The sequence below is a fragment of the Hoplias malabaricus genome, chromosome 3 (genome assembly GCF_029633855.1).
Source record: "Hoplias malabaricus isolate fHopMal1 chromosome 3, fHopMal1.hap1, whole genome shotgun sequence".
In the NCBI taxonomy this organism is placed as follows: domain Eukaryota; kingdom Metazoa; phylum Chordata; class Actinopteri; order Characiformes; family Erythrinidae; genus Hoplias; species Hoplias malabaricus.
In genome coordinates, this window is record NC_089802.1 from 37,811,215 (window position 1) to 37,832,191 (window position 20,977).

At 40.8% G+C, this 20,977-nt stretch overlaps 1 protein-coding gene across 2 annotated transcripts; it reads left to right on the plus strand.

The window, feature by feature from the left end:
• The first annotated feature begins 9,929 nt into the window (after nt 1-9,929).
• Nucleotides 9,930-17,792, plus strand: LOC136691092 (zinc finger protein 665-like). Of its 2 annotated transcripts, XM_066663405.1 has the most exons (3): nt 9,930-10,069; nt 11,063-11,971; nt 16,021-17,792. In XM_066663405.1, exons 2-3 carry the CDS (start codon nt 11,166-11,168, stop codon nt 16,811-16,813), a joined length of 1,599 nt encoding a protein of 532 aa, XP_066519502.1. In that variant the 5' UTR covers nt 9,930-10,069; nt 11,063-11,165; the 3' UTR covers nt 16,814-17,792. The 2 variants fall into 2 exon arrangements, with proteins under 2 accessions (XP_066519502.1, XP_066519501.1); XM_066663404.1 differs by lacking the exons at nt 9,930-10,069; nt 11,063-11,971 and adding an exon at nt 13,355-13,436 and having other exon boundaries at nt 15,796-17,792.
• The last annotated feature ends 3,185 nt before the right edge of the window (nt 17,793-20,977 follow it).

Below are 20,977 nucleotides of genomic sequence, written 5' to 3' on the forward strand. Positions count from 1 at the left end.
TCATATATGTGGATGACATACTCATGCATAACCACTCCCTACAGGCACACATTGACGAGATTGATCATGTTCTTGACCAGCTGACAACAGCAGGTGCGAAAATATCACTCTCCAAATGTCAGTGGTGCAGAACAAAGGTGAATTACGTCGGTCTGCTCGTAAGCACTGATGGCGTTGAACCACAAGTAAGTCGAGTGCAAGGGGTAACAGACCTCACAGCACCAACCAATCTTAAGGAAAATTTCCTAGGAGTATGCAACTACTCACGCCATTTCATCAAAACTATGTGACTCTGTCAACTTTATGACCTACTGAAAAAGGATACCCAATTCACCTGGGGTGAAGCCCAGGAACAAGTCATACAGCCACTGAAATCAAAACTGTGCATGGTTCCATGCCTTGCCTACCCTGACAGTAGCAAAGAATTCTACCTAGAAGTGGGATTCTCTGACCACTGTCTCAGCTCAGGTCTGCACTTCATATGTTATATTCAAGTATATACAAAGTATTGATTCTAGGATGTTCCATTTTCGCCAAACCATAAGTTATTTTTATTTCTCTGGAACTTGAGACGATCACGTGTACTCCCCAAACCCAGGAACCAATCAGAGAACGGCAATCTCCCAAGTGGGCGTGACCATGCCACCTATGAAAAAGGAGTTCGCTTGGAAGGACACGTTACTTCTAGTAATGGGAATTTCGGCTCTTTTTGGGGAGCCGGCTCTTTTGGCTCGGCTCTTTCAGCTCCTAAATGGCTCTTTGTTTTACCACTTATTTCCACTGGTACAGAACAATATTACCTACATTTTACATGACTATATGGACAAAATATTATTGTTCAATATTAAAAATATTAAATAGTGTTGCAATGGTCAATTGTTTTTATGGTTGTCTTGTAATAACTCACTGATTGCACTCACACATTCAATTGTATAAATAACTTTAAATAATAACTTTAAATTATAAATAACTTTACATTTTTATTTAAACACCTTAATAAAAAATCACTTGTAAACTCTGAAATATAGCCAATGGAACCCAAGAGGTAGGTATTACAAAATAGCTTATTAAATTAAATAATCATCCATTTCTGGGTAATAAAATAAATAGTCTGCAAATTGCAAAACAGCAGCATTCAATGGTAGTGATTAAAACAACCACAACTGTCAACAAACATTTAACTGATTTAACATATTCTTAAACTATTTTTTGGAAGGCAGATTGGCATTCAGGAAAACCAAGTGTCTCAGCTTGGAGGGTTGGAGCTTGCCTTAGAAAAAAATGGCTCGGTCTTAGACGGGAACCGGCTCTCATCGTTCACTTACAAGAGCCGGCTTTTTGAACTGGTTTGTTCGCAACCGACACATCACTAGTTACTTCTACACTTTTCTTTCACACTTCTTTTTACGCTCTTCCTTTTGTGTAGCTGACGGAGCCGACACTCAAGAAGACTCTTAAAAGACTGATCTTCATGCAAACTAATAGGGGATGCTTTGTGTCAGTTAGCATTGCAATATAGAAGTTAAAACGGTGAAAAAGTTGATTAGCTCTGTCAGTAACTTTCAACTTATCTTTTATTTCGTGTTCAAAGTTTAATTTCAATCAAAGTTTAATTTCATGACTGATCAAAGCAGGTGAAACTTATTTTGGCCAGAATAAGATACCACCTCTGAGATTAGTTGATAGCTGATATGTTAGCGTTATACTCTGACTTCTGAGGGTGTCGCTTCTGAGAATTTGAGGAAACAGCGAGCTTCCTTTTGATGGCCCCCCTCACTCCGGGGACTATCCAGCCAGGCCAGCAGTTCTCTATGAAGGGAATCCCCGACTGACGTCATACCGTCTAAGGATGCCAAAAGTGGCTTACTCATCCTGGAGGGAATCTCCTCCCTAGCAAGCCTACCTTCAGCCGTAACAGAACCAGAGAACGGAGATTAAATCTACTGGACCCATCGGCTTGTTTATAATAGCAACAAGAGTAAGCAAGCATAAATTCCTCATTTTCAGAAGCTGATGCCTAATTAAGTCTCTTGATAAATTTACACATTAATTAAATCTCATTTAGCAACACATATTAGTCAGAAGTTATATAACCTAGCCAATTATTAAAACCAGAATGGTTTCACCTGCATTGATTCTGTTGAGACTTTTGATGATTATGCTATGTTTATCAGATTATTATCATTCCTCTTAATAAAGTATTTTTGATTTGAAATAAAGTTTTGAATAAAGTCTGAAAATCCCGAAACTCACCCCTAGCGTTGACAGTATTTCAATCTCTGATAAATTATTAATATTGTTATCTAAATTCAGTTATAATAATAATGATTATAAGTTATAATCACAATTAAACATAACTAATTCAAATACTGTTACTACGCTACAATGGGACTGCAGTACGGACAAACTAGGTCTGTTTAGTCCTTACTTGCTGTTTTTAATTATTTTCTTTTCTTTCTTGGTACCTCTCTTATCGTGACGTCATCACGTGTGCAACCTTTGAGTCCTGCCTGCTCCTTGCTAAGTGAACCCTCACTTTTTCAGCCGTACCCTCCACACTTCAACTCAAACATCCTTTCCAGACTTACTAATTTTTAATTTACAATTTATTTATATTTTACACAGCAGTCAGTGTGTTCTGGATCCTTTACACTCCATGTGCACTTGCTGGGTCTGCCCAGTCTCTGTGTGCCCTTACCTCATGATTTACAAATTAAGCACTACTCACTGCTACTAGTGCATTAATGTGTGTTTACTGCCACAGTTGAGTTAAATGCAGAAAACATTTTGCACAAAAAAGTTTGTAATGTTTTAATGTTTATTTTTTTAACCAATCTCTGATAATCTTACAGGCATCAATATCTGTAAGGAATGAACTGAATACCCCAGACCTTTCTTCGTTTATTCAGCAATGTTACTGTCCCTTTATCACCCAAGCCCACCCAGAACTGACGTCACTCAAGGGGCATTCCCGGTGGGGAGTGTTTGCATAACAGAAACGCCCTTAGTTGGTGCTGCAAATGTACCTGTAAGATGATCAAATAAAAATCATAATTGAAAATAAAACAAATGTCAACTTGTTTTATTTAAAGCCAAAGGTTATAACTGAGGTCAAAAAACACTTTTCATAAAATTCAGAAGATGTTTCCTCACCGTTTGCAAGTGGTCTGATGTATTTATGAAGCCCCAGTGTCTGTAAATGAGTGAAAAGACAGACTGGCTTTGTTTGGTATGCTAGGTTTTCTATCTCTCTTTTTCTGCTCATGGCAGAGGCATCTGGAATAGTGTTGCATGGTATACCGATACTAGGAATGTATCTCAGTACTAATAAACATGGTACAATACCCCATATAATAAGTACCAGTACTTTAAGAAGGAGTGTTTTAAAATAAGAGTGGTATTTCTAGCAAGCACCACAGAGGGCCAGTGTGTGCCTGCCGCGCTTTGTCTCCTCTCCCTCCCTTAATGATTTTGCCACTAATTTTATTGACTTTTCAGACCTTCTAGTGAGTTATTTAAAAAACAAAACAGCCGACTTGCACCAGCGACTTTCTGTTCAAACCTTAGCTACTTTTAATAGAAGAGAATTGCTGGTAGCACGACTCCTTAGAACATCAGGACTGACTGTGAGTGGGAGAGACAGCTCACTCTCCGTGGCTTCTCTGCTCCCGAAGACGGAGCTCAGGAAGACAGCTCCCACGACATGGCTCGTCTGCTCCAGAGATGGAGCAGCACATTTGATCCGCGCAGCAGCACATACAGATTAGAATGAGCAAAAAGTGCTACCAAAGACACATTTGCTTTCTTTTATGTGTATTTCTTTTCTTTCTTGGTACCTTTCTTTGAACTCCTGAACTGAGATCACATAATTGATTGAGGCATTCAGCTTTATCAAAAAGTAAATACATCTTATGAATGTATGACACGGGACTGAAGACAGGATTGGACCCAGAAATGGCACAATGTCACGTGTGGCGTCACCCTTAACAAACAGATACCAGCGATTTTGCCGACCGCCCTCAGCTTGTACAGAAAGTACAATCATTTTCCTGGCGTCTAAGGTTTTTACCATGGTTTCGTTTCAGTATCTGTATCAAGATATTTAGGCATGTATTGTATCAAAAGCCATTTTATACATTTTAATCTGGAGTATTTTTATACAATATAGAGACCTCCAAATGTTGAAAAGCATGAGTCAAAATTAGGACATTGTTGTGAATGCTCCATAGATGGGTATTATAGACTTAATGTTGTTTTGGATCACTTAAGGTGGAAATGTCTCTAAACTCAGCAGAAAACTGCTAAAAAACTAAACAACTCAAGTTACAAATGAGTTTCTGTGGTAATTCAATAATTGAATAAAAACTTACTGACGTTACCCTTCAGATATGTACATACAACAGTCGTTTTTTCTATCAAACATGCTGTTCCACATTAAAAGACACTTAGCCCGTAATAGCAAGGAGCTGACAGACCACTGTTGTCAAAGTTGGAGGTCCACTAGTTTTACACAGCGTTTTCTGATTAAACAGAATTTTAGACAAAATGCCACATTTTAGCACTTTTCCATTCACACTGCAATTTACAAATTTTTCCTTCATTAGGTTCTTTTGTTATTGTTTATAAATAAGATTAGCAAATAATTTTAATCCAGGAAAGTGTCAACATTTTTAGCATTTAATAATTTTATATCAGGCTTATACCCATTATTATATCTCTCATAGTTGTTGGTAATATTTGTATTAGTGTGTTTTTCAGAATAAAAGTCCCTGTGAATTTAAAATCTGTTTGAGGAGATTAATGATCTAAATGATCTTAAATGGCACTGGGGAACAGTGGCGGATGCTGGTCGTTCTAGGAGGGGAAGCTCAATTTTGGCCTACAGCATAAAATGTGTCGGTTTATTTATACGTAGATTTTACCTGTCATGATTAGCAGGGTGGACTGACGGAGGCGGACGCACTTGCTAAAACACAGTGAGATTTAATTTAACAAAAGATATACCAAAACAAAGACAAGCAACAGTGGAAACAACAAGACTAGAAATTTAAACTAAACGACAGGACTTGGAATGGAGAGAAACAACAGGACATGAACAGGAACAAACAAAGGTGAAACAACACGACTGGGAAACTAAACGAAACGACATGACTTAACTTGGACAGAGCAAAACAACAAATGGCCGATAACAGGAAGAGATACAAGGGGACTTAAATACTAAACACAGACATGTTACACCTGGACAGCTAACGAGGGGGCAGGTTAACAAATGACACAGACGAAGAGGCGGAACAAGGGCGGAGACAAGAATAATAACAGACAAAGCCATGTGCAGATAAAGCACATGACGGGGAAAACAGACCTGACAGGACGAGGGCGTGACAGATGCTCCCTCCTGAACGCGTACACCTAGACCCCGCAGGAGAGAGCATGGAAAACAAGACAGACTAAGACAAGACAAGGAACCATGGGAGACAGGACTCAGGACAGGACAGGAACAGACACAGGAACTGGGGGCACGACAGGACCGGATATATGAGACGGGACACGGGACCTGACAAGAGACTGACAAAGGGGAGCAACAGGAGACTGAACAAGAGACTGGAACAGACTGGACAGGACGGGAGTGGACACATAAGACTTGACTGGAGACTGGGGTTGTATATTAGACAGAAACTGTGACAAGACTGGGGACTGAACAGTTTTGGGGACAGAAGACTGGACATGGGCAGGTGACAGGACAGGGGACTGGAATGGAGACAAGACAGGTGACTGAACACTGGGCGGATACAGGGACTGGACATGAGGCAGGACAGGTGATAGGACTGGGTGCTGGGAATGGACAGAAGACAGGGCAGGACCTGGGACGGGACAGGGGCATGTGGCTGGACAGAGGCTGGGTGCTGGGACTGGAATGGATTAACAGGGGTCTGGACATGAGACGGGACTTGAGACAGGACAGAGGGTTGAAAAAGGGACTGGACTGGACAAACAGGGGACTGGACATGAGACAGGACAGAGGGTTGAAATGGGGCCTGGACAGGACTAACAGGGGACTGGACAGGACTTGGCAGGGGAACAGGGGCCAGAACATTTACAGGAACAGACACAAACACCGTGACAGGGACTGGGACAGAGACAAAGGCAGACACAGGTACAGGAACAAGGAGAGAGACAGGAACCAGGACAGGGACAGACAGGGGAACCAAAATAACTGGCGGGTGCCCAAGACTGGCAAATGTCTGTGGGGAAGTCTGATGAACCAGCCTGGGCACAGTTCTGGAGGTCGGCCCCGAAGTCCTTGGGGCCGACCTACAGACATGACCAGGAGCGGCTGGGGCCACAGTCACGGGTGTAGAGGCGGCCGGAGCCACAGTCACTGGTGCAGAAGCAGCGGGAAACGCCGCCTTCTCGGAGACAGGGGCGGCTGTGGAAGCGGGTGCCGCCTTCACGGAGACAGGAGCGGCGGGCGCTGCGTTCACGGAGACAGGAGCGGCTGGAGGCGCCGCGTTCACAGTGACAGGAGCAGCGGGCGCCGCTCTCACGGAGACAGGAGCGGCGGGCACCGCGTTCACGGAGACAGGAGCGGCGGGCACCGCGTTCACGGATACAGGAGCGACTGGAGGCGCTGCCTTTGCTGGGACAGGTGCGGCCGTGGGAGGCGCCGCTTTCACTGAGACAGGAGCAGCGAGTGCCGCGTTCACAGAGAGAGGAGTGGCTGGAGGCGGCGCGTTCACGGAGACAATAGCGGCCTGGCTGGCCACCTTCTCGGCCTTGGCCCATGTGAGCCTGTGCTCCCACGGATCTTTACACCAAAGGATCGCTGATTTGCTCACTTCGCTGTCAATCAAAAAGGGATTCAACCTCAGACAGATCATCCAATCATCATGCAGAAGCTGAGCGTCCGGGCCAGCCCACTGCCCCATAGACCCCAACAGACGCATTTATCCAATGACTCGTCTCGTTTCGCTGCTTCGCTATTGAACTCTGTCCACACTGTTTAAAGCACTGTGAAGCTGCGGGAATGATTGAGAGGAAAGCCGTGTCTTTACCAGTGACAAGAATTCTGAACAAAAGTTGAGCGCATTGTAGTGCATATTTATTCAATGACATGTACACACAACAGTATACACTTTTGGAAATTAACATTCACTGCACAAACACCGGATTCACGCATCAGTTCGACTTCAACCAGCTTCCACCAGAGATGATCCGAACACCGGGACCAAACGATTCAATCTTGCCGACCGGAAGGACCCGACAGCGACGACGCCAGCGTAAACAAAGACGGGGTAAGTGCGGTGGCTTACGTGCTAAGCTAAGGCTAAACCCACACCGGCCAGCATTACCTAGCGTTTTTCTCGCGAATGTTCGCTCACTGCCAGGGAAGCTGGATGAGTTAAAAATTTGGACCCTCACACAGAGCTGGCTCAGGCACTGTAATTTAATTTTTTTTTCACGGAAACGTGGCTAAGGGACGATGTGGCGGACAGCGTTGTGGAAATGGAGGGATGAACACTGTTCGGAGCTGACCGGACAAGCACGACTACGGGCAAGACCCGCGGCGGGGGAAACTGTATCTACATAAACAAAGCGTGGTGCATGGACTCTGTTGTTATGGAAACCCACTACTCTGCAGACCTGGAGTTCCTGATCATTAAATGCAGACCCTTCTACCTGCCCCGTGAGTTCAGCTGTGTTGTTTCAGCCGTATACAAAATACACAACGACGGAGCTTTTATTGTATCAGGATCTGGACTACCAAAATTTTTTTCAGAATGTCTCCTGCACCACAAGGGGACAAAAAAACGTTGGACAAAGTTTACACAAACGTGACAAATGCATACAAAACAACACCCCTCCCCCATCTTGAACTTTCCGATCATCTTTCTTTGTTCCTGCTTCCCAAATACACTCCAGTCATGCAGAGGATTAAGCCTTCAACCAGAACTGTAAAGATCTGGATGGATGGGGCTGACTCCTTCCTTCAGCAAAGTTCCAGCACACCGACTGGAGTGAGTATGCTGCCCGAGCCACCACAGGCTCACACATCCACTTGGACACCTACGCTAACTCTGTCCTGAAACACATCAACAAATGTGTGGACAGAGTGACATCACAAAAGACAATAATAACATTCCCTAATCAGAAGCCCTGGATGAACAGAGAGGTTCGCACTCTACTCAAAGCCAGAGATGCTGCCTTCAGATCAGGTGACCGGGAAGCATACAGCTTGGCCAGAGCTAACCTGAGGAGAGGAATAGCTATAGCCAAGCACTGCTACAAACGCCAGATTGAGGAGCACTTTACCTCCTCTGACCCTTGGCATATGTGGCAAGGAATTCACACCCTGACTGACTATAAACCAGCTAGCTTTGTTCCATCTACCAAGAGTGCTTCACTCCCTGATGAGCTGAACAATTTCTACGCTCGGTTCGACCAGGGCACATCACATCACTCTGCCACTGGATTTTAGACTTCCTGTCTGACAGACCCCAATCTGTTAGATTAGGCAACGTTCTTTCATCAACCATCACCTTGAACACTGGCGTTCCACAAGGTTGTGTTCTGAGCCCGATTCTGTACTCTCTCTTCACCCATGACTGTGTACCTGCCTATGGTTCAAACACCATAGTCAAATTTGCAGATGACACCACCATGATAGGCTTGATTACAGACAATAATGAAACAGCCTACCGGGATGAAGTACAACATCTGTCATTGTGGTGCCATAACAATAACCTGGTACTAAATACGCTCAAAACAAAGGAGATCATCATGGACTTCAGACGGACTAGGAACCAAGCTCATGCCCCCATTTACATCAACGGAACTGCAGTGGATCAGGTGTCGAGTTTCAATTTTCTTGGTCCCCACATTTCCAATGATCTCACCTACTTGAACTCCTCCGTCCTCATCAAAAAGGCGCAGCAGTGCCCCTATTTTCTTCGGAGTCTGAAAAAAGCTCACTTGTCTCCCAGGATACTGGTGAACTTTTACTGTTGTACCATCAAGAGCATACTTACCAACTGCATCTCTGTATGGTACGGCAGTTGCTGTGCTGCAGACCGCAAAGCTCTCCAGCGGGTGGTAAAAACAGCACAGCGCATCATAGGCACCGAATTCCCTACCATCGAGGATATCTACCATAAACGCTGCCTGGGCAGGGCAAGAAACTCCGTCAAGGACATCACCCACCCAAATCATGGACTTTTCAGCCTTTTACCATCTGGCAGACGTTACAGGAGCCTCCGTTCCTGCACTAACAGGCTTCGTAAAAGTTTTTTTCCTGAGGCTGTTATCCGGATGAACACTATTCAGGCACTTTAAACAAACATTGCAAAATCATTTCACTGCACCTTCTGTAAAGTTGTATTTATTTTATCCTTCAGTACATAATGCATCACCTACACAATGTTACTTTTTTTTTGTTACATGTTTTATATTTCAATATGTATATATGGTTACTTTAACTTCCATAATCACAATGTCATATCACAACTGCACTTTAATCACAATCCATAATCGTAATGTCATATCACAACTGCACTTTATGTAAATTATGTAAATAATGTTATATATTCCACTTCTGGTTAGATGATAACTACATTTCATTGGCACTGTACTTGTACTCTGCACAATGACAATAAAGTTGAATCTAATCTAATCTAATATATCTGATCACTTATTTTTTTGACATTTTAGGGGAAGCTGAGCTTCCCTTGCAGTCTTAGAGCAATCGCCTCTGCTGGGGAACAACCACTGTGACAATATCACACAGCCAACAGGAAGATGTTTAAAATGGAGCCTGTTCCTTTAAAATAAATTTCATTTTGAGTAGCAGTGCTTTCTAACCTGCTGCCGCCCGCTCTCCTGTGGACATGCCCTATAGTAACCCCCTGACAACGGCTATTAGCCAATCAGAGAGCTGCTTCGATGAAGCCCCAGCCAATGGTAGCGCAGGAGGCGGGTGTTATGGGAGTGCACTGTGTGAGGAGAAAGCATCAGAAGGAGAGCGGTGTTTTGGAGCTGAAATAAGGACGTGTTTTTACTGAAGGGAAAGAGCTGTGTAAGACTTTTCTACGCTGTTTACACTGGGTTTGGGACTCTCTCTCTCACAGGAACAGGGGGAGACATGTTCTCTTTTGAAGAGGAGTTTGTAAAATGGGGGAAATGTGGGAGCTTGGGCAGTGTACACTTTTGAGAATTTAAATTTGCTAATCCAGAACTCTGACAGCTAAAACCGAGAGACTCAATTTATAAATTGTATTTTACAAAACGTCCAAACGTTTAGGAAAACGATGTTGTAATTGCAGTATGTTTTTACAAGCATTCTAGATAGGAGTTCCATACAGGGATCCTAAAGGGACAGGGGAAAGAAAGATTATGGATGTTGTGTTTCTTCATATATGTTCTGTGTTCCCTCGCAGATCTGGATAGGGATATTAGCTTTGTTCAAACAAAGCTGTAGATTAAATTAAGTGAGACTTCAAGTGAGAAATGTATCATGTCAACACAACTATGGTTATGTTTACATGTTTGTTTTGTTTTGTTCAGATGGGATTTGGGATTTATAAAAGAGTTTCAGTGACACTACGTTTGGGAGAAAAAAGTCAGATCGTTTCTAGATTGAAGTTGGAAAAAAACTAATTAAAATTGGAATAATTCAGATAAAGTCAGAGTAGTTTGGAAAACACTGGATTATGAGATATATCTAAATATCCAAGAGATATACTCCCAGTTTTTGCTTGTGAACAGTATCAACAAAATTTGTTATACTAAAGTATAATGAAATTAAAGACTCTTATCTCTCGTTTTACTCACCAAGAAAGACTCAAAGTTTAAAGGCCTCTTACTAAGATTATTATTATTTTTTAATTATTAGCTTAAGATCCCAAATGCTAGCGAGAGTCTCAGTGTTCAGACCCACTCTCAGGTGTGCACAAAACACATGGCACATAATAAACATGTTCTTACACATGCCACAGTCATATAAAAATATTAGGACTCACCAAATGCAGATTCACATAACACTCATATCCGTGTTCTTTATCTCTTCCAGAAAATATGACCATCCCATTGCATATCGTCTATTGAAGCCGATGTCCTAAACAGTTAATCTTTCACAAATTCATGAAGAACTTCACCAAGAGGAATATATCACAATGCTGAAATCAGAAGATATTAAATGTGAGGATACCATGTGTGGAAACTCCACTTCTCATGAATTATCTTCGGATACACCAAACACTAACACATCTGCCAGAGAAACACAGAAAATTACAAGCAAATGGAAAACATACTCCTGTTCAGAGTGTGGGAAGAGTTTTACTCAACAGAATAATCTCCAAAAACACCAGCGCATTCACACAGGAGAGAAACCGTTTCAGTGTTCACAGTGTGGGAAGCAGTTTAATCGACAGTGTAATCTCCAAAATCACAAGCAAATTCACACAGGAGAGAAACCATATTCCTGTTCAGAGTGTGGGATGAATTTTACAAGAATTAGTTCACTCAAAGATCACCAGCGCATTCATACAGGAGAGAAACCGTATTCCTGTTCAGAGTGTGGGAAGAGTTTTACTTTTAAAAGTATTCTCCAAAGACACTGGCGCATTCACACAGGTGAGAAAACATATTACTGTCCAGACTGTGGGAAGAGTTTTAATACTGAGTATGCGCTCCAAACACACCAGCGCATTCACACAGGAGAGAAACCGTATTACTGTTCTGAGTGTGGGATGAATTTTGCAAGACTGAATACTCTACAAACACACCAGCGCATTCACACAGGAGAGAAACCCTATTCATGTTTACAGTGTGGGAAGAGTTTTACTCAACACAGTAATCTCCAAAGACACCAGCGCATTCACACAGGGAAGAAACCATTTTCCTGTTCGGAGTGTGGGAAAAGTTTTTCTGCACTGAGTAATTTCCGCAAACACTACTGCATTCTACCTGAACAGAGACAGTAAAACTGCACAGATTGTAGGAGTACATTTTACATGTCTGAATTTAAAGAAGCATAAATGCATTAAAAAAAGTTTCTGATGAAGCTGTGCTGCTGATTGAGGCATTTTAATAAGTGTCAGTTTTCGTTTTAATTGATCTGATGAAGTTATATAAACTTTAGTGAGTTAGAAACCAGCCAGGTTATGTGAACCGTTATCCACTTTTGGTTGATTAGCCACGTTTTGCTTAGCCACAATCATAGATGTTCCCTTTAAGACATGAACTCTCATCTCTGCCTCGTCTTCTATTCTCAGGACCAAATGAAGATAATACAAAAAGGAAATTCTAAATAGGATCTGGCTTCAAAACCAATGTGATGATATATTTAACAGTAATTGTTAAATATCAACCCGGTCTCACACTTACTCGTGATATAGTCACATATATAGGAGACCGCAATTTTCAGCCTTTTATGTGACAATACCACGATCATAAGTGTATGGTAATTACATACAAACACTGTGCGACAGTAACACTCTTACTCATTACAGGTGTCATTACTCATAACATAGAAAAAGGCATAATGAGAATTATAACATAGGTTGTTATTCCAACAATGGCATAAAGTATTTTATTATAATATTTACCTTAAGCAATGCTTATTATTGGTGTCCTACTTTAGCTTTAACGCTAACTAGAACATTTTTTTTCACTTAACATTATTTTGAATAATTTTCAAAAGGTTAATACTGAAAAGGATTTTTTGCTTCGATATTTTAGCAAATAAATTAGTAAGGTTATATTTCCTTAAAAATAAGTCGATAGTATTAGCGGATGGTAATGACGCCTTAATGAGTAAGAGTTTTCCCAATGAGGAATGAGTTAGTTTACTATCGCATAACATGGGGCATGGATATGACAGTTTGTATGGTAATTACCCATTCACTTATAATTGTGATATTGTTGCAGAAAATGTCGAAAATATGTGACTATGTCATGAATTGCAGTCTCCTATATATGTGACTATATCACGAATAGGTGTGAGACCGAGTTGTATATATGGGTAACTGTGTGTGTGTGTGAGAGAGAAAGATAAATTGTCCACAGGTGTGAGCGTGTAAATGTTTTCTGGTATATATTAAGTCTAAATAAACTTAAATAGCACTGAGGAACAGCCAGTGTGACAATATCACACAGACATCTGGAAGACATTTAAAATGGAACCTGTTCCTTTAAAATTCGTGCGAGCAGCAGCGCAATCTAACCTGCTGCCGCCCGCCATCCTGTGGACACGCCCATAGTAACCCCCTAACAACGGTTAAAAGCCAATGACAGAGCTGCTTCGATGACGTTCCAGCCAATGGTAGCGCAGGAGGCGGGTGTTATGGGAGTGAACTGTGAGTGAGGAGAACGCAGCAGAAGGACAGCCGTGAGTTGGAGCTGAAATCAGGACGTGTTTTTACTGGGGAAAGGAAAAGAGCTGTGTAAGACTTTTCCACACTGTTTACACTGGGTTTGGGTCTCTCTCTCTCACGGGAACGGGGGAAACGTTCTCTTTTTGAAGAGGAGTTTGTAAAATGGGGGAAATATGGGAGCTTGGGCCGTGTACAGTCAGAATGAGGTGTTTACCAGCTCCACAGAGTCCAGTGTTTACAGGAGAAGAGCGGGAGAGTATTCTGACTGGATGAGTTTACTACAACATGGTTATATTAAAAATCTGCCTGAGGACGGCTGTGTTTATACTATAATTTGTTTTCACTGTGGGAATTTCAAGACACTATCTGGCATTGCTATTTCTCCAAATTCTCACAGTAATAAATATACTTTGTACCTAAAATAAATAAATAGATTTTTTTTATTGTATCTTACAAAATGTTCCTACTTCTTAGACATTGCTTATGGCATACTGCAGAAATTTGGATTAATTGGATTTAAATTCTAAAAAATTGCTGCGTAAAGTTTCATTTGACCAATATTAATGTTCTAAAAACTGAATTCACCGGGTGAAGGATCCTCTGCATTATTGAAAAACACCATCTGACCATACACTAAGTTGTGGTATTTTTTGTAGATATTTCCACATAAAATGAAGTATATTTAAAATTACTTTCTAAAATGTGCTGTCTTGTAACTTTATAGTCTTAGGTCAGCACCAAATGGTTGATTGTCCAGTCTAGCCCAGTATTTACAGTGTAAATATAAAGAAGATCATTACAATACCTGCTCTCTGCATTATTAATGGGAGAGGGTGCATTGTTCCTTCCACTTTTCAAATACTTATGTCACAGAATAAACTTATTCGTTCATTTGTTCGTTCATTCATTCATTGTCTGTAACCACTTTTCCAGTACAGGGTCATGTCAATCCGGATTAGTGTTGCACAGTATACAGATACTAGAAAATAATCTCAATATTTTGTCTGTACAATATCCTATATAATTAGTACCAGTACTTTAAAGATGAAGTGTTTTAAAATAAGAGCAGTATTTTCAACAAGTTCCACGGGGGTCAGTGTGCGCCCACAGTGCTTTGCCTCCTCTTCCTCTCAGTGATTTTGCCAATAATTTTAATAACTTTCCAGCTCTTCCAAAGAGTTATTTTAAAAACAAAAATACCTGATTAGCATCAGCGACTTTCTGTACAAGCCTTCACTAATTTATATAGAAGAGAATCACCGGTAGAACACCGGGACTGACTGTGAGTGGGAGGGACTGAGCTCCTTTTATGTTCAGTTTATTCCTATTTTTTCAGAACTCCTGAACTGAGATTACATCATTGATAGAGGCATTCAGCTTTATTCAAACAGTAAACACGTCTTACAACCGAAGGCACGATTGGACCCAGATATAGGGAAACGTCACGTGTTGTCACATTGAACAAGCAGATACCAGCGATCTTGCAGATCGCCTTCAGCTTGTAGAGAAAGTACACTACTTTTCCTGATGTTTTAGGTTTTTGCCATGGTATCATTTCAGTATCGGTATCAAGATATTTAGGCAAGTATTGCATCAAAAAACAATTTTGTTATCGTGACAACACTAGTCTGGAGGCTACCCGGAATCACTGGGTGAAAGGCAGAAACGCACCCTGGAGGGGGAGCCAGTCCTACCTTATATTTTAAATGTAAATAAACCAACGCATACATAAACAGTCTTGCATTTTCCTTACAGAAATCTATTTTAACTCAGGACAACATATACCTGAAAACAAATATTGGTGGGCTTAATGTGTATACTTATTCTAAATGCTATTAATGCTTGTTTCTAATCTTCTCCAACACCTGAAGCAATGACTCTCATCATCAGAAACATAACGCAGAAATGTAATCAGATATTTAACACAGAACAGCTCATGAATAAATGATGTATTATAATTTCATTTCATGCAGTTATTTTATTAATTGATTTTGTTGGTTTTAGTTTGTTTTTGTATAGGGGCTATATTCCCTCCCTTTTCTTTTTGTATGGGTATGTGTTCACAGCCCCTAATGCACTAGTGTGTATGTGTTCACTACTACAGATGGGTTAAATGTGGAAGACACATTACGTTGTACGTTGAACAATGACAAATAATTATACATTATTACATTATCAATGTCAGACAGCTTTTATAACAACTTTAAGGTACAATACTGTAGCAGATTGTTTATAAAGTTACACTTGTTGGTTTCACTTACCAATAAAAACTGCCTCTTACTAGATTATTTCTTTTATGAACTTGATATCACAAACTCTGGGGAGATTCTTGGTGTTCAGACTCCATACCACATACCATAGTCAAATTTAAAAAATGAACACACATGACTTGCCTGACTTTGATCAGCCTGATCTTTGTCTTTTCCAGAAAAGAAGAACATCTCTTTGCAATTATTCTCCTGCTGATGGTGTCAATGACAGTTTTAACATACAACCACAAATACATGAAGAAACATCATCAAGAGGAATATGCCACAATGTTGAAGTCAGTAGAGGTTAAATGTGATGATACAGTGTGTGGAATCTCCAGTTCTCAGGAATCATCCTCGGCTGTACACCATAGCAACACATCTGGCACACGAGCAAGGAAAAGTCCAGGCAAACATAAATCTTACTCCTGTTCAGAGTGTGGGAAGAATTTTACTTTACAATGTCATCTCCAAAAACACCAGCGCATTCACACAGGAGAGAAACCGTATCAGTGCTCAGAGTGTGGGAAGAGGTTTAATCAACAGGGTCATCTCCGAATACACCAGCGCATTCACACAGGAGAGAAACCACATTCCTGTTCACATTGTGGGATGAATTTTACGAGACTTGATTCTCTCAGAGTACACCAGCGCATTCACACAGGAGAGAAACTGTATTCCTGTTCAGACTGTGGGAAGAGGTTTAGTCATCAGCATTCTCTCAAAACACACCAGCGCACACACACAGGAGAGAAACTGTATTATTGTTCAGAGTGTGGGATGAATTTTGGAACACTGAGTACTCTCCAAACCCACCAGCGCATTCACACAGGAGAGAAACCGTATTACTGTTTACAGTGTGCAAAGAGTTTTACTCAACACAGTAATCTCAAAAAACACCAACGCAGTCACACAGGAGAAAAACCATTCTGGTGTTCGGAGTGTGGAAGTATGTTTACTGAACGCAGTAGTCTCAAAACACACCAGCGCATTCACACAGGAGAGAAACCGTATTCATGTTCAGAGTGTGGTAAGAGTTTTAGTAAACTGAGTGCCGTTCAAAGACACCTGCGCAGTCACACAGGAGTGAAGCCGTATCAGTGTTCAGAGTGTGGAAGTATGTTTACTGAACACAGCAGTCTCAAAGTACACAAGCGCATTCACACAGGAGAGAAACCTTATAATTTTTCAGACTGAAGAGTTTTACTAGAGTGAGTAAATTCCATAAACATAACTGCATTCAACCAGAACAGAAGGAGTAAAACTGCTGTTCACACATTGCATTACCTAGTGTCCTGGGGATCTGATCGTAAGTGGTTAGCCCAAAGTACAGGTGTGTACGGAGTACAATGGGTCTCGAGGACACATAGCTATGTGATTGTTCAAACCACATTTGGAGGTGGTCAGAGATGTATATGGCCACGTTATTCCAGTAGTGTGAAAAATAAAGCATCTCAATATGTCTCCCACAGCAATAAGCCTTGCCCACATCAATCCTGTCGATGCACAAGCCAGTGTTTTATTAATACATGAGTTTCAAGCCATAAGTGTTTGTGTGTGTGTGTCTATACGTCCATCCATCAGTGAGAGTGTCTTTGTGTGCGAGAAATGTGCCTCTAGTTCAGGAGTAGCCAACCTTAAGTTTATTATCAGACACATAATAAAACATAAAGCTGTCTATTCAGTGTGTTCGGTACACAAACGGTTAAGATCTCATTCTCTACTGGGAGTCCTGCCTCCCAAACCCACATTGCTAACAGCATTGGCTTTGCAGATTCTCGCTAACTGTGCCAAGGCAGTGTGAGACGCCATGAAAATCACTTCTCGTATTGACTAAGGAACTGTGCACTTTATTTTAAAATGAGGAATGATTCCATGGTTGTTATATGGAACTGGTGGCAAACCTATACGTTTGTGTGCATTTGTGTTTGTGTGTATGCTCAGTCAGGATGGCATCCAAAAAGAAAAAAGTGGATATTATGGTAAGAAAACCATGTTTTTCCAAGCCCAAATCTCCCCACAGATTTCACACACAATCTCTTCAGCGTAGACCTGAAACTGCACAGCCTTAAAACCACAGCAAACCCCAAAATCAAAAAAAAATAAATCAAATTGCAAAGACAGGAATAAAAATTCCATGGATCGTATGTAAAAATTGCTGTAGTATCGCAGTTATGTGCGCTATTTGTGTAAATAAAATATTTGTGGCTTCTTGTAGTAATGTGTTTGTTTGTCTGGCTCTTTATGTCTGATAGGTTGGCCACCCATTCCCTATGGTGTGTTTATTGCCAGTGTGTGTTTACATAATTATTGTGAGCAGTGGTGGACAAAGTACACTAACCATGTACTGAGTAATAGTACAAAGGTAAAACAATACTCAAAAAAATGTATTTACCTTCAAATGTACTTAAGTATCGAAAGTAAAAGTAGCGTGACTTATTACGGCTCTAATGTTCTATTAGCATTTTTGTAACAAGACTCATGTTTAACACTGTAGGTGAAAAGGCTCGAGTGTCGCTCTTGGTTCTACAGTCTTTTAATAGAATATCATTAATGAGTCTGACACTGAACACTGAAGTTGTGGAATGTTTCTTCTGGTTCTGACCTCACTTCACGTGTTGTTTAATGAACCTCCAGCTGACTGTCGCCCTCTGGGGGTGATCTGTGACATCTACAGCTCCGTACACCGTGTTTATGAATGAATAGTAGTCACTGACGACTCAAACACAGCCCAATACTAAACGCTACAGTCATTGTGTTGATTCATAACGGCTAAGAACTGAAAGTGATTACAGTCTCAAATTCACTCAACACTTGATAAAAACAAAGTCTGCCTTCGGTGTTATTGGTTTTAGGCGGAGAAACATTTTCACTTGTTTTAGAGCCGCGATTGTGTTTGTTTGTCTCCTAGCAACAAAGTCACTGTGTGTCGTGTGGAGAGCTGTGCGGAGCGTGGAGATTTGTTCACGTTACGGTTTTATTCACACACACACCAAAACGTAATGGCAGATTTTCATAACATAGTGGAGGAAAAAGTAAGATGTTTGACTTTGAAATGTAGCGGAGTTAAATGAAAGTCGCCCAAAATGGAAATACTTCAGTAAAGTACAGATACATGGAAAAAGTACAGTAACGAATTACATTTATTTTGTTACTGTCCACCACGGATTGTGAGTGCACACTGAAAGCTACAGAGTGACTGAAAGTAGTTTGTATTAAAAAACAAACTATAAAATAGAGTGATTTTCAGTAAGAGTCAGCGACAGGAGGGAGTTGAGCTCTGCAAAGTGCTTGAATTCAGCGACACAAACCAGTACAGCTCTGCTTAACCAGAGAACAGGCTTCCTCAGAACCGCTCCACTACCTTTGGTTCAAACTGAAGGTTTATTTCTTTCTTAAAGTGAATAAGATCTGGATAATATTTAAAAAAAATTTTATTTTTTATTTAAATCTGCAGTTTATTCTCCTTTCTACGCGAAAAGAGTGTTTTAGGTCACTGCAAGCAGAATTTGTAAAAAATGCAGGTGAAAACTTACTGCCATATAAAGTACTTACTCATAAACACAAATAAAAAGTGGTGTTTTTAATGTTCCTTTTTTCCTGTTCATGTTTAGTCCTAATTTAGACATTAAAATTAAATAAAAATATGCTTGTATCCCATGATCCATTTATTCATGTGACCTTTTGCATGATTAAAGGGTTTTTCTGCATCATGAAGGGGTTCCTCAGATTGATGGAGAATGTGCTAAAAATGGTTCTATATACCACCTTTCATCAAAACAATTTTTCTGTTGTTATAACATCAAACTGTAACAAGAGAAGAACCATTATTGATGCTATATAGAACTCTTTTCCAAAAGGTGCTATATAGACCCCTCTATAGAATATATCATCAGTCTGAAGAATTTTAATCAAGGTTCTTTGAGAGTCCAGGGATCTTTATCAAACCGTTTCTTTACTAAAGAACCCCTGAAGAACACTAATTTCTAAATGTGTACATTGTGCCCCACGGAACGAGTAAAAGACTGAGACGGAGGAATACGGGGCTGGTGTCTGTCATCTCTGATACACTACAACAACTCAGCAGTGAAATAAGATGATGACTGAAGCTTGTGTGTGAATAACTCACTCAGATACAGACAGAAGAGCAGAGAGTTGTGCTGGAGGCTGACGCTAACAGTTTTCCATTAGACAAAGTTGCTAATGACTAATGGCTAACAGCGGATAACTGTTTTTCTCTTCATTATGCAACACACTTTGATACTTTCTACCCTGACATGAAGAGGTGTACCTAATATGGTGTCCATATCAAAAATATTATGTGACTAAAACCATAATTACGAGCAATCCTGTGACAGGATATAGTGTACTGTGTCTGCTGTACGATATTGGCTCATGTGCCTCTGCTTCAGAGTGTCAATTCATTTAATACCTTTCTTTTGTGAATACAAACAATGTCAACAATAGCTGCAAAATTTTACTGACGATGTTAAGAATTTGATTAAACACTTTTCAATAAATGGTAATATTTATATATTCACTGTCCAAACGTAAGTGTATGTTTAAAGCTATAAAATAATAATAATACAAATCAGGGAAATAAACAAAAACAAATAATTCAGATGATGAATTTTAAAATGACTGATAAAACGTCCAGCCCTACTTTTACTTAGTAAATCTGCACACCCCAACACTGCAGTGAAAGTTAAGAATGTCTTCTGAAGTGTCCTGTGTTCACTGGGTGGACTTTAATGAGGACCTCCGGGCTCCATTTAGGACAGCGCTTTAAAATGGAGCCTGCTCCTTTAAAATAGAGTTTGAGTGAGCAGCAGTGCAGTCTAACTTGTTGCCGCCCGCTCTGCTGTGGACACACCACGTTGAAGCCTCCTGAACGCCTGATTGGCCAATCAGAGAGCTGCTCTGTTGAAGCCCCAGCCAATGGTAGCGCAGGAGGCGGGTGTTATGGGAGTGAACTGTGTGTGAGGAGAGAGCAGCAGAAGGAGAGCGGTGTGTTGGAGCTGAAATCGAGACGTGTTTTTACTGAAGGGAAAGAGCTGTGTAAGACTTTTCCACACTTTGCACTGGGTTTGGGACTCTCTCTCTCACAGGAACGGGGGGAGACGTTCTCTTTTTGAAGAGGAGTTTGTAAAATGGGGGAAATGTGGGAGCTTGGGCCGTGTACAGTCAGAATGAGGTGTTTACCAGCTCCACACAGCCCAGTGTTTACAGAAGAAGAGGGGGAGAGTATTCTGACTGGATGAGTTTACTCCATTTAATGGTTTCATTAAAAATATGAAAACGGCTGTGTTTTTACTGTGATTGGTTTTCACTGTGGGAGATTTGAGTAATGTTTTGCATTGT

Coding starts and splice junctions, on each gene's coding strand:
- LOC136691092 (XM_066663405.1), top strand. CDS start 11,166: ATGCTGAAATCAGAAGATATTAAATGTGAGGATACCATGTGTGGAAAC. Junction 11,972..16,020: donor ATTCTACCTGAACAGAGACA/GTAAAACTGCAC, acceptor AGCAAGGAAAAG/TCCAGGCAAACATAAATCTT.